Source organism: Uranotaenia lowii, chromosome 3, assembly GCF_029784155.1.
Source record: "Uranotaenia lowii strain MFRU-FL chromosome 3, ASM2978415v1, whole genome shotgun sequence".
In the NCBI taxonomy this organism is placed as follows: domain Eukaryota; kingdom Metazoa; phylum Arthropoda; class Insecta; order Diptera; family Culicidae; genus Uranotaenia; species Uranotaenia lowii.
In genome coordinates, this window is record NC_073693.1 from 13,236,503 (window position 1) to 13,250,854 (window position 14,352).

Genomic DNA, 14,352 nt, shown 5'->3' on the forward strand with positions numbered 1-14,352 from the left:
GGGACAGGGTGTGATTCAACAGTCGACCGGGTGTTGAAGTTCGAAATCCTAATAAAACAAAAAATGGTTAGCAAAATTGTTTTAAAAAAATAAAGAAATATTACCCCTGCTTTTAATTTGCTTGATTGCGGCCGCTACTATGGTAGAATCAGATTGTGATATCGTCTGATGGTAGCGTATTATGACGCTTCTGGACCTAGAGGAATCCTAAAATTATGGAGATGAATTGAATAACACATACACCAGAAATGAATGTTACCAAACTTACCGAAAGAAGCGAAAAAATTTCGAAGTTTTCACAGATTTACAGGCAGTTCTGCTAAAGTTGTTGCTTGCGCGCGAGTAGGATGTAAATAACAAACTGACTCCTTGGTGGTGCGAGTGAAAAGAAAAACGCCATCAACAACAAATTTACTGAAATTGCAGTTCTTTCTACAGAAAGGGTTTTGTAGAACAGAAAGAACTGACAAAGTATGTAATATCTGGAACTCATTTCTACGTAAAAGTTGTCGAACTTCAAAGTATGTACTTTTTACATAACCAATATGTACAATTTTCTTAGAGTGTAGCTAAGAGCCACTAGATGGTGCTGTTTTTAGGCCAATTTTAACGGTTTTAAAATGGCCGACGATTCAAATTCTTACACACGGATTCGACACATATTTGTTCGGGGCCCGATCTCTGGTTCTCTGTGCTTTTAGTCCCTTCCTTTACTTTATCCACTGCAATATTGCTTGCTTATTTCGACATGCATATGCTTCCATTTTTTCTCCTTCATATGCATAAAAACTACTGATACTTACCCCATTAGGTGGGTACCTCATATGTTATCAATACCGTAGCACGTGTGCAGTTCAACGGCGGGTGTGGTTAGAGAGCAAAATAACTGTTATTCAGTGGAAATTTTTCCCGCTTTTTTAAGAACCCAATAAAGTGAACAGTTTCATTCACTGTTGCTAAACTGTTGGAACGAGAAAAAAAACACGTAAATGCATATAAGGAAAGCTCTCAAGCTCCGGTTTTCCAGACGTCGTTGTTGGTTTGAGACCACGACGACGCCAAGGGAAGTTGCTTCGCTTCGGAACGTGGAATCGCGACGCGCATCCTGTGCCAGATTCTTTTTCCTCATTTTCTCACCTCACTTGCAAGATTAATGGGGTGGAACAAAATATGTATTCGTTGGAAGAAGGCAACGTAACGTAACGTTCCATGGTGCTGCTCGTTTGCTCGCTCGTTGTTTGTTTCGACTGTCCTTGGAAAACTAAAATCTACCGGGAATACACCTAGCGCTTCAAGAATCCCCTTTCTTGGAAAAGTGGGGGACCATCTATTCAAAAATTCATCCACAACGGTTTTGTTTCATTTTTCCGAACATCATTTTTTATCGATGACTTATGAAAAATTGATCAGATAATTCTCTTGACTGCTGAAATTTTGTTAGCTTCACGCGCTTCTATTCCATAATACAGGACTCTAAAGATGGTGTCTTTAAGACACATTTTATAGCAACCGAAATCCTGTGTACTCTGCCTTGTTTTTTATTAAACGTTTCCGGAAGCTGGGCTGTCATAACTAACAACATGGACCAAGTAGAAGACGAAAAATGTGCTCAGCTCTTAATAGGGTAATCTTTTCGGACGATGAGCAGCACATTTATGGTGAGAAATATATGTATTTTCCCGTAAGCTGTTTGTTCCCCAACAAAATGGAGCAACCTTCCCAGCTTTTTCGTCTGGTGCTGCTTCATTTCGGTTCATTTCTTGGGGATTTATTTGAGATCGGCGGGGTGCATGGTCGTAATTTCTTTTGAAACTAGATTTTAAACTGTTCTTCCCGGTCGGTCGGAGGATGGCTTATGATGTTAAGAGGAACGACTTTTAATGTTGGCCGGGATAGTCTTTAGATGATGGCAGAGTTTACCTTCTGAAGTTTATGGATATGTTAATAAATTTTGTTTGAATTGTAGTTTGGCTAGTTATTTTTGCAGTTCAGAAATTAAAGGTTTGACACATTTGATATTTCAGAACATAAGAATCTAGAGTTGATGGGAAATAAGAATAAAAGAAAAAGGTAATAGAAAACGAACAAAAATGACAAAAATGACAAAAATGTCAAAAATGACAAAAATGACAAAAATGACAAAAATGACAAAAATGACAAAAATGACAAAAATGACAAAAATGACAAAAATGACAAAAATGACAAAAATGACAAAAATGGCAAAAATGACAAAAATGACAAAAATGACAAAAATGACAAAAATGACAAAAATGACAAAAATGACAAAAATGACAAAAATGACAAAAATGACAAAAATGACAAAAATGGCAAAATTGACAAAAATGACAAAAATGACAAAAAATGACAAAAATGACAAAAATGACAAAAATGACAAAAATGACAAAAATGACAAAAATGACAAAAATGACAAAAATGACAAAAATGACAAAAATGACAAAAATGACAAAAATGACAAAAATGACAAAAATGACAAAAATGACAAAAATGTCGAAAATGTCAAAAATGTCAAAAATGTCAAAAATGTCAAAAATGTCAAAAATGTCAAAAATGTCAAAAATGTCAAAAATGTCAAAAATGTCAAAAATGTCAAAAATGTCAAAAATGTCAAAAATGTCAAAAATGTCAAAAATGTCAAAAACGTCAAAAATGTCAAAAATGTCAAAAATGTCAAAAATGTCAAAACTGTCAAAAATGTCAAAAATGTTGAAAATGTCAAAAATATCAAAAATATCAAAAATGTCAAAAATGTCAAAAACGTCAAAAATGTCAAAAATGTCAAAAATGTCAAGAATGTCAAAAATGTCGAAAATGTCAAAACTGTCAAAAATGCCAAAAATGTCAAAAATGTCAAAAATGTCAAAAATGTCAAAAATGTCAAAAATGTCAAAAATGTCAAAAATGTCAAAAATGTCAAAAATGTCAAAAATGTCAAAAATGTCAAAAATGTCAAAAATGTCAAAAATGTCAAAAATGTCAAAAATGTCAAAAATGTCAAAAATGTCAAAAATGTCAAAAATGTCAAAAATGTCAAAAATGTCAAAAATGTCAAAAATGTCAAAAATGTCAAAAATGTCAAAAATGTCAAAAATGTCAAAAATGTCAAAAATGTCAAAAATGTCAAAAATGTCAAAAATGTCAAAAATGTCAAAAATGTCAAAAATGTCAAAAATGTCAAAAATGTCAAAAATGTCAAAAATGTCAAAAATGTCAAAAATGTCAAAAATGTCAAAAATGTCAAAAATGTCAAAAATGTCAAAAATGTCAAAAATGTCAAAAATGTCAAAAATGTCAAAAATGTCAAAAATGTCAAAAATGTCAAAAATGTCAAAAATGACAAAAATGACAAAAATGACAAAAATGTCGAAAATGTCAAAAATGTCAAAAATGTCAAAAATGTCAAAAATGTCAAAAATGTCAAAAATGTCAAAAATGTCAAAAATGTCAAAAATGTCAAAAATGTCAAAAATGTCAAAAATGTCAAAAATGTCAAAAATGTCAAAAATGTCAAAAACGTCAAAAATGTCAAAAATGTCAAAAATGTCAAAAATGTCAAAACTGTCAAAAATGTCAAAAATGTTGAAAATGTCAAAAATATCAAAATTTCAAAAATGTCAAAAATGTCAAAAACGTCAAAAATGTCAAAAATGTCAAAAATGTCAAGAATGTCAAAAATGTCGAAAATGTCAAAACTGTCAAAAATGCCAAAAATGTCAAAAATGTCAAAAATGTCAAAAATGTCAAAAATGTCAAAAATGTCAAAAATGTCAAAAATGTCAAAAATGTCAAAAATGTCAAAAATGTCAAAAATGTCAAAAATGTCAAAAATGTCAAAAATGTCAAAAATGTCAAAAATGTCAAAAATGTCAAAAATGTCAAAAATGTCAAAAATGTCAAAAATGTCAAAAATGTCAAAAATGTCAAAAATGTCAAAAATGTCAAAAATGTCAAAAATGTCAAAAATGTCAAAAATGTCAAAAATGTCAAAAATGTCAAAAATGTCAAAAATGTCAAAAATGTCAAAAATGTCAAAAATGTCAAAAATGTCAAAAATGTCAAAAATGTCAAAAATGTCAAAAATGTCAAAAATGTCAAAAATGTCAAAAATGTCAAAAATGTCAAAAATGTCAAAAATGTCAAAAATGTCAAAAATGTCAAAAATGTCAAAAATGTCAAAAATGTCAAAAATGACAAAAATGTCAAAAATGTCAAAAATGTCATATATGTCAAAAATGTCAAAAATGTCAAAAATGTCAAAGATGTCAAAAATGTTAAAAATGTCAAAAAGTTAAAAATGTCAAAAATCTCAAAAATGTCAAAAATGTCAAAAATGTCAAAAATGTCAAAAATGTCAAAAATGTCAAAAATGTCAAAAATGTCAAAAATGTCAAAAATGTCAAAAATGTCAAAAATGTCAAAAATGTCAAAAATGTCAAAAATGTCAAAAATGTCAAAAATGTCAAAAATTTTAAAAATGTCAAAAATTTTAAAAATGTCAAAAATGTTAAAAATGTCAAAAATGTCAAAAATGTCACAAATGTCAAAAATGTCAAAAATGTCAAAAATGTCAAAAATGTCAAAAATGTCAAAATGTCAAAAATGTCAAAAATGTCAAAAATGTCAAAAATGTCGAAAATTTCAAAAATTTCAAAAATGTCAAAAATGTCAAAAATGTCAAAAATGTCAAAAATGTCAAAAATGTCAAAAATGTCAAAAATGTCAAAAATGTCAAAAATGTCAAAAATGTCAAAAATGTCAAAAATGTCAAAAATGTCAAAAATGTCAAAAATGTCAAAAATGTCAAAAATGTCAAAAATGACAAAAATGACAAAAATGACAAAAATGACAAAAATGACAAAAATGACAAAAATGACAAAAATGACAAAAATGACAAAAATTACAAAAATTACAAAAATTACAAAAATGACAAAAATGACAAAAATGACAAAAATGACAAAAATGACAAAAATGACAAAAATGACAAAAATGACAAAAATGACAAAAATGACAAAAATGACAAAAATGACAAAAATGACAAAAATGACAAAAATGACAAAAATGACAAAAATGACAAAAATGACAAAAATGACAAAAATGACAAAAATGACAAAAATGACAAAAATGACAAAAATGACAAAAATGACAAAAATGACAAAAATGACAAAAATGACAAAAATGACAAAAATGACAAAAATGACAAAAATGACAAAAATGACAAAAATGACAAAAATGACAAAAATGTCAAAAATGTCAAAAATGTCAAAAATGTCAAAAATGTCAAAAATGTCAAAAATGTCAAAAATGTCAAAAATTTTAAAAATGTCAAAAATTTTAAAAATGTCAAAAATGTTAAAAATGTCAAAAATGTCAAAAATGTCAAAAATGTCAAAAATGTCAAAAATGTCAAAAATGTCAAAAATGTCAAAAATGTCAAAAATGTCAAAAATGTCAAAAATGTCAAAAATGTCAAAAATGTCAAAAATTTTAAAAATGTCAAAAATTTTAAAAATGTCAAAAATGTTAAAAATGTCAAAAATGTCAAAAATGTCACAAATGTCAAAAATGTCAAAAATGTCAAAAATGTCAAAAATGTCAAAAATGTCAAAATGTCAAAAATGTCAAAAATGTCAAAAATGTCAAAAATGTCGAAAATTTCAAAAATTTCAAAAATGTCAAAAATGTCAAAAATGTCAAAAATGTCAAAAATGTCAAAAATGTCAAAAATGTCAAAAATGTCAAAAATGTCAAAAATGTCAAAAATGTCAAAAATGTCAAAAATGTCAAAAATGTCAAAAATGTCAAAAATGTCAAAAATGTCAAAAATGTCAAAAATGTCAAAAATGACAAAAATGACAAAAATGACAAAAATGACAAAAATGACAAAAATGACAAAAATGACAAAAATGACAAAAATGACAAAAATGACAAAAATGACAAAAATGACAAAAATGACAAAAATGACAAAAATGACAAAAATGACAAAAATGACAAAAATGACAAAAATGACAAAAATGACAAAAATGACAAAAATGACAAAAATGACAAAAATGACAAAAATGACAAAAATGACAAAAATGACAAAAATGACAAAAATGACAAAAATGACAAAAATGACAAAAATGACAAAAATGTCAAAAATGTCAAAAATGTCAAAAATGTCAAAAATGTCAAAAACGTCAAAAATGTCAAAAATGTCAAAAATGTCAAAAATGTCAAAACTGTCAAAAATGTCAAAAATGTTGAAAATGTCAAAAATATCAAAATTTCAAAAATGTCAAAAATGTCAAAAACGTCAAAAATGTCAAAAATGTCAAAAATGTCAAGAATGTCAAAAATGTCGAAAATGTCAAAACTGTCAAAAATGCCAAAAATGTCAAAAATGTCAAAAATGTCAAAAATGTCAAAAATGTCAAAAATGTCAAAAATGTCAAAAATGTCAAAAATGTCAAAAATGTCAAAAATGTCAAAAATGTCAAAAATGTCAAAAATGTCAAAAATGTCAAAAATGTCAAAAATGTCAAAAATGTCAAAAATGTCAAAAATGTCAAAAATGTCAAAAATGTCAAAAATGTCAAAAATGTCAAAAATGTCAAAAATGTCAAAAATGTCAAAAATGTCAAAAATGTCAAAAATGTCAAAAATGTCAAAAATGTCAAAAATGTCAAAAATGTCAAAAATGTCAAAAATGTCAAAAATGTCAAAAATGTCAAAAATGTCAAAAATGTCAAAAATGTCAAAAATGTCAAAAATGTCAAAAATGTCAAAAATGTCAAAAATGTCAAAAATGTCAAAAATGTCAAAAATGTCAAAAATGTCAAAAATGTCAAAAATGACAAAAATGTCAAAAATGTCAAAAATGTCATATATGTCAAAAATGTCAAAAATGTCAAAAATGTCAAAGATGTCAAAAATGTTAAAAATGTCAAAAAGTTAAAAATGTCAAAAATCTCAAAAATGTCAAAAATGTCAAAAATGTCAAAAATGTCAAAAATGTCAAAAATGTCAAAAATGTCAAAAATGTCAAAAATGTCAAAAATGTCAAAAATGTCAAAAATGTCAAAAATGTCAAAAATGTCAAAAATGTCAAAAATGTCAAAAATGTCAAAAATGTCAAAAATGTCAAAAATTTTAAAAATGTCAAAAATTTTAAAAATGTCAAAAATGTTAAAAATGTCAAAAATGTCAAAAATGTCACAAATGTCAAAAATGTCAAAAATGTCAAAAATGTCAAAAATGTCAAAAATGTCAAAATGTCAAAAATGTCAAAAATGTCAAAAATGTCAAAAATGTCGAAAATTTCAAAAATTTCAAAAATGTCAAAAATGTCAAAAATGTCAAAAATGTCAAAAATGTCAAAAATGTCAAAAATGTCAAAAATGTCAAAAATGTCAAAAATGTCAAAAATGTCAAAAATGTCAAAAATGTCAAAAATGTCAAAAATGTCAAAAATGTCAAAAATGTCAAAAATGTCAAAAATGACAAAAATGACAAAAATGACAAAAATGACAAAAATGACAAAAATGACAAAAATGACAAAAATGACAAAAATGACAAAAATTACAAAAATTACAAAAATTACAAAAATGACAAAAATGACAAAAATGACAAAAATGACAAAAATGACAAAAATGACAAAAATGACAAAAATGACAAAAATGACAAAAATGACAAAAATGACAAAAATGACAAAAATGACAAAAATGACAAAAATGACAAAAATGACAAAAATGACAAAAATGACAAAAATGACAAAAATGACAAAAATGACAAAAATGACAAAAATGACAAAAATGACAAAAATGACAAAAATGACAAAAATGACAAAAATGACAAAAATGACAAAAATGACAAAAATGACAAAAATGACAAAAATGACAAAAATGACAAAAATGACAAAAATGACAAAAATGACAAAAATGACAAAAATGACAAAAATGACAAAAATGACAAAAATGACAAAAATGACAAAAATGACAAAAATGACAAAAATGACAAAAATGACAAAAATGACAAAAATGACAAAAATGACAAAAATGACAAAAATGACAAAAATGACAAAAATGACAAAAATGACAAAAATGACAAAAATGACAAAAATGACAAAAATGACAAAAATGACAAAAATGACAAAAATGACAAAAATGACAAAAATGACAAAAATGACAAAAATGACAAAAATGACAAAAATGACAAAAATGACAAAAATGACAAAAATGACAAAAATGACAAAAATGACAAAAATGACAAAAATGACAAAAATGACAAAAATGACAAAAATGACAAAAATGACAAAAATGACAAAAATGACAAAAATGACAAAAATGACAAAAATGACAAAAATGACAAAAATGACAAAAATGACAAAAATGACAAAAATGACAAAAATGACAAAAATGACAAAAATGACAAAAATGACAAAAATGACAAAAATGACAAAAATGACAAAAATGACAAAAATGACAAAAATGACAAAAATGACAAAAATGACAAAAATGACAAAAATGACAAAAATGACAAAAATGACAAAAATGACAAAAATGACAAAAATGACAAAAATGACAAAAATGACAAAAATGACAAAAATGACAAAAATGACAAAAATGACAAAAATGACAAAAATGACAAAAATGTCAAAAATGTCAAAAATGTCAAAAATGTCAAAAATGTCAAAAATGTCAAAAATGACAAAAATGACAAAAATGACAAAAATGACAAAAATGACAAAAATGACAAAAATGACAAAAATGACAAAAATGACAAAAATGACAAAAATGACAAAAATGACAAAAATGACAAAAATGACAAAAATGACAAAAATGACAAAAATGTCAAAAATGTCAAAAATGTCAAAAATGTCAAAAATGTCAAAAATGTCAAAAATGTCAAAAATGTCAAAAATGTCAAAAATGTCAAAAATGTCAAAAATGTCAAAAATGTCAAAAATGTCAAAAATGTCAAAAATGTCAAAAATGTCAAAAATGTCAAAAATGTCAAAAATGTCAAAAATGTCAAAAATGTCAAAAATGTCAAATATGTCAAAAATGTCAAAAATGTCAAAAATGTCAAAAATGTCAAAAATGTCAAAAATGTCAAAAATGTCAAAAATGTCAAAAATGTCAAAAATGTCAAAAATGTCAAAAATGTCAAAAATGTCAAAAATGTCAAAAATGTCAAAAATGTCAAAAATGTCAAAAATGTCAAAAATGTCAAAAATGTCAAAAATGTCAAAAATGTCAAAAATGTCAAAAATGTCAAAAATGTCAAAAATGTCAAAAATGTCAAAAATGTCAAAAATGTCAAAAATGTCAAAAATGTCAAAAATGTCAAAAATGTCAAAAATGTCAAAAATGTCAAAAATGTCAAAAATGTCAAAAATGTCAAAAATGTCAAAAATGTCAAAAATGTCAAAAATGTCAAAAATGACAAAAATTTCAAAAATGTCAAAAATGTCAAAAATGTCAAAAATGTCAAAAATGTCAAAAATGTCAAAAATGACAAAAATGACAAAAATCACAAAAATGACAAAAATGACAAAAATGACAAAAATGACAAAAATGAGAAAAATGACAAAAATGACAAAAATGACAAAAATGACAAAAATGACAAAAATGACAGAAATGACAAAAATGACAAAAATGACAAAAATGACAAAATTGACAAAAATGACAAAAATGACAAAAATGACAAAAATGACAAAAATGACAAAATTGAAAAAAATGACAAAAAAGACAAAAATGACAAAAATGACAAAAATGACAAAAATGACAAAAATGACAAAAATGACAAAAATGACAAAAATGACAAAAATGACAAAAATGACAAAAATGTCAAAAATGTCAAAAATGTCAAAAATGTCAAAAATGTCAAAAATGTCAAAAATGTCAAAAATGTCAAAAATGTCAAAAATGTCAAAAATGACAAAAATGACAAAAATGACAAAAATGACAAAAATGACAAAAATGACAAAAATGACAAAAATGACAAAAATGACAAAAATGACAAAAATGACAAAAATGACAAAAATGACAAAAATGACAAAAATGACAAAAATGACAAAAATGTCAAAAATGTCAAAAATGTCAAAAATGTCAAAAATGTCAAAAATGTCAAAAATGTCAAAAATGTCAAAAATGTCAAAAATGACAAAAATGACAAAAATGACAAAAATGACAAAAATGACAAAAATGACAAAAATGACAAAAATGACAAAAATGACAAAAATGACAAAAATGACAAAAATGACAAAAATGACAAAAATGACAAAAATGACAAAAATGACAAAAATGTCAAAAATGTCAAAAATGTCAAAAATGTCAAAAATGTCAAAAATGTCAAAAATGTCAAAAATGTCAAAAATGTCAAAAATGTCAAAAATGTCAAAAATGTCAAAAATGTCAAAAATGTCAAAAATGTCAAAAATGTCAAAAATGTCAAAAATGTCAAAAATGTCAAAAATGACAAAAATTTCAAAAATGTCAAAAATGTCAAAAATGTCAAAAATGTCAAAAATGTCAAAAATGTCAAAAATGACAAAAATGACAAAAATCACAAAAATGACAAAAATGACAAAAATGACAAAAATGAGAAAAATGACAAAAATGACAAAAATGACAAAAATGACAAAAATCACAAAAATGACAAAAATGACAAAAATGACAAAAATGACAAAAATGACAAAATTGACAAAAATGACAAAAATGACAAAAATGACAAAATTGAAAAAAATGACAAAAAAGACAAAAATGACAACAATCACAAAAATGACAAAAATGACAAAAATGACAAACATGACAAAAATGACAAAAATGACAAAAATGACAAAAATGACAAAAATGACAAAAATGACAAAAATGACAAAAATGACAAAAATGACAAAAATGACAAAAATGACAAAAATGACAAAAATGACAAAAATGACAAAAATGACAAAAATGACAAAAATGACAAAAATGACAAAAATGACAAAAATGACAAAAATGACAAAAATGACAAAAATGACAAAAATGACAAAAATGACAAAAATGACAAAAATGACAAAAATGACAAAAATGACAAAAATGACAAAAATGACAAAAATGACAAAAATGACAAAAATGACAAAAATGACAAAAATGACAAAAATGACAAAAATGACAAAAATGACAAAAATGACAAAAATGACAACAATGAAAAAAATGAAAAAAATGACAAAAATGACAAAAATGACAAAAATGACAAAAATGACAAAAATGACAAAAATTACAAAAATGACAAAAATGACAAAAATGACAAAAATGACAAAAATGACAAAAATGACAAAAATGACAAAAATGACAAAAATGACAAAAATGACAAAAATGACAAAAATGACAAAAATGACAAAAATGACAAAAATGACAAAAATTTCAAAAATAACAAAAATGTGAAAAATGTCAAAAATGTGAGAAATGTCAAAAAATGACAAAAATGAAAAAATATCAAAACTCAAAAAAAATTCTAGATGTCATTAATGTCTTAAAAATCGAAAAACTTGAGGGATTTCGAAGCATTAAAGTTTTAAAAAGATTAACAATTTACACAGATTGTATTTACGAACAAAAATCGTCTCCATTTGTTTTTTTTTTTCTTTCAATAGGTTGTTATAAAGACAGCATTTTTTTTCACAGTTAGTTTACAAATTCCGGCTGACATCAAGATTAGAGATTGTTGGTTTTTTGTTTAATATAAATTTGTTTTTTTTTGTTATCAGTGTGTAGTACGATTGGGTGATTTTGTTTTTTTTTTACAATTTAATTCATCCGTTTTTTAAACGGATTGGAATCTTTGGTGGATTTTTAATGGTTTTTATGGTTCGTTTGAATTGGTCTAGTCTAAGCGAAGAAGTTCATTTTTTTTGGTTTGGTTTATGAGCCTATCCGATTCGAATAAATTGTTTTAATAAATGTTTGTAGCTATTTTCGGCTCTTTTTCCATCTAGTTAAATATCTTACTGTAGTTAAACATTGAATAAAACATTTAGAAATTAAAAGAAAAAAAATCTCACAATTTTTAATTTTTAATATAACCGAAGCCGCGTCCCTAACATTATTAAAGTAGATAACAATTCTTTTCTCTCTCCTTAGTTAGCTGGAAGCATGTTTGCTCGAGGGAAATTCTTTGAAATGCTCTTTGCTGGTTTGAGTTAAAATTTTTGGTAAAATTATGAATAGTAGTGTGTTTGTTTTTTGGTCTCGAACTGAGTTTTTCTCTCATTTAATGAGGTGCCTTTAATTGTTTAGATCACTTTTAGAATGTTTTTGTAACAAAGTTGTTATCTGCAACTGCAAATGTGATGTTTCAATATATTATGGTGAAGTTTTTCCGGAAGCCATTCACAATTTTTAGACGGAGTTTTCATCAAGGCCCTGAGAATGAATAAGATTGAGGTTAAATTTAAATGAAATTAACATAAATTCAAAATTTACCTGCATCAAAGGACTGATCGCTCGAGGTGCCAGAGTGTGGAGATGAAGAGCGCCATTGGAGCCCCGCATCGTGGTCGAGTGTCCCCCCATCGGAGGTCCCAGGAGGGTCGTGGTCGTCGCTGACGAGGCACAGCTTTCCCGTTTGCTGTAGGTCAGTGGTCTGAAAGTTGAATCAAGAACAACGACAATAAATAATAATAGTTTGTTTTGTCGAATTGGTTGAAACAAAAAAAAAAAAAGGACGACGAAAACAGGGACACCCCAAAAAACGACCGGATGAAATATGAGTTTGCAAAACGGTCCCCGTCAGCAATGTCCCGGCGTTTATGATATATTGTAAAAGTCAGATTTTGATAGGAAAACCCATGGAACAGAGAGCCAGCCCAAGCGTGAAACCAGCGCGGGAGTCATTTCAAAGTTTGCCTTTTTTGTGTCGTGTTTTCACCAACTTTGATGGCACCAGTCACACACATCCATGTTGAGTTGCTCAGATTTTTTTCCTGAATTTGCTAGCCCAAAGTGCTAATAGAGAAATTGGTCCGAGGAACGACCACGCTCTAAACCATCCATTGAAGCCCGGGAACAATTAATTTAGAAGCGCGCATCGTGGCCGCCATTTCTAGCTTCGGAGCGGAAACGATCGCATAAAACATTTTCCAAACGCAGAACACCGCTTGACTTGGCTTGGCGTAGTGGCGGCGTGACACTTTGTCCCGGTTTCTGGGCCCTGAGGTTGGATGCAACTTTTAACGGTTTTCCCATCCCGGTTAGACGGCCAAACGAATGGACCATGGATCCTATCGACGCGATTTTTGGAACGTTCGTCGCCTTTATGTGTCCCTTTTCCGGAGGAAAATTGCTGCGAGGGACAATAGCAGTGCCGCCGTATTCGAAGACGACAGAATGCATGTTTCTGGCTAGCACGTTTTTAATACCGAAAACAGAGCTTAAATTCGGTAAACCCTGCTGGGTAGGGATCAAAAAGTCGTTCGTTCTCTTTTGGAAAGCAGTTTTGTGTTAAATATAGAAGGAAATTCCCAACACTGTTTAACTTATAAGTGGAACAGTGTCCAGGCTAGTTATACTAATTTTTTTAACGGTCGCCATGTAAGAAAAACGTCAATACACGCACTCCCAGCACTCTTTAATTTTGAAATATTCCCTGGAACGAAGAAGCACCAGAAAGTATTTTATTCTCACTCTTTCGTTGTATGGCGACCGTAAAAAATAGGTTAGAATGCTGTTCCATTCCTAAGATTAAGTTTATTTTTGATTTTTCCTTTTCGACTTCCGAATTTCTATTTTCGGCTCTCGATTTGAAACTATCAACTGACTGCTGATTTACGACTTTCGACTTCCAACTTCCAAATTAAACTTGACTTTATGACTTTCGACGTTCGACTTTCGACTTTCGACTTTCAATTTTTCGACTATCGACTTCCAACTTCGATTCCGACTTCCGACATCCAACATTCGACTTTCGACTTTTGACTTTCGATTTTCGACTTTTGACTTTCGATTTTCGACTTTTGACTTTTTTGACTTTCGACTATTGAATATTGACTTTCGACTTTGGACTATCGACTCTCGACTTTCGACTTTCGTTTTTCGACTTTCGACTTTCGAGTTTCAACTTTCGATTTTCGTCTTTCGACATTCGACTGTCGACTTTCGACTTTCGACTTTCGACTTTCGACTTTCAACTTTTAACTTCGACTTTCATCTTTCGGCTTTCGGCTTTCGACTTTCGAATTTAAACTTTCGACTTTCAACTTTTGAATTTCGACTATTGACTCTTGATTTTAAACGTTCGGGTTTCGATCATCTACTTAAACTTTCAACTTTCGACTTACGACTTTCAACTTTTTTACCAGTTTCGACTCCCGATTTC

The 14,352-nt window shown here is 27.6% G+C and overlaps 1 protein-coding gene across 2 annotated transcripts in view; it reads right to left on the reverse strand.

The window, feature by feature from the left end:
* Window positions 1-11,581: 11,581 nt before the first annotated feature.
* LOC129755687 (diuretic hormone receptor-like) overlaps window positions 11,582-14,352 on the reverse strand; it is a 121,384-nt gene continuing 118,613 nt past the window's right edge. The window contains exons 9-10 of one of the 2 annotated variants that reach the window (XM_055752304.1): window positions 12,462-12,621; window positions 11,582-12,401 (exon numbers count right to left, since the gene is read on the reverse strand). In XM_055752304.1, coding sequence (XP_055608279.1) covers window positions 12,378-12,401; window positions 12,462-12,621 — 184 coding nt within the window. In that variant the 3' untranslated portion in view covers window positions 11,582-12,377. Of the gene's footprint in view, window positions 12,402-12,461; window positions 12,622-14,352 lie in introns of those variants that run through there. The other variant, XR_008739302.1, reaches the window with a different exon arrangement.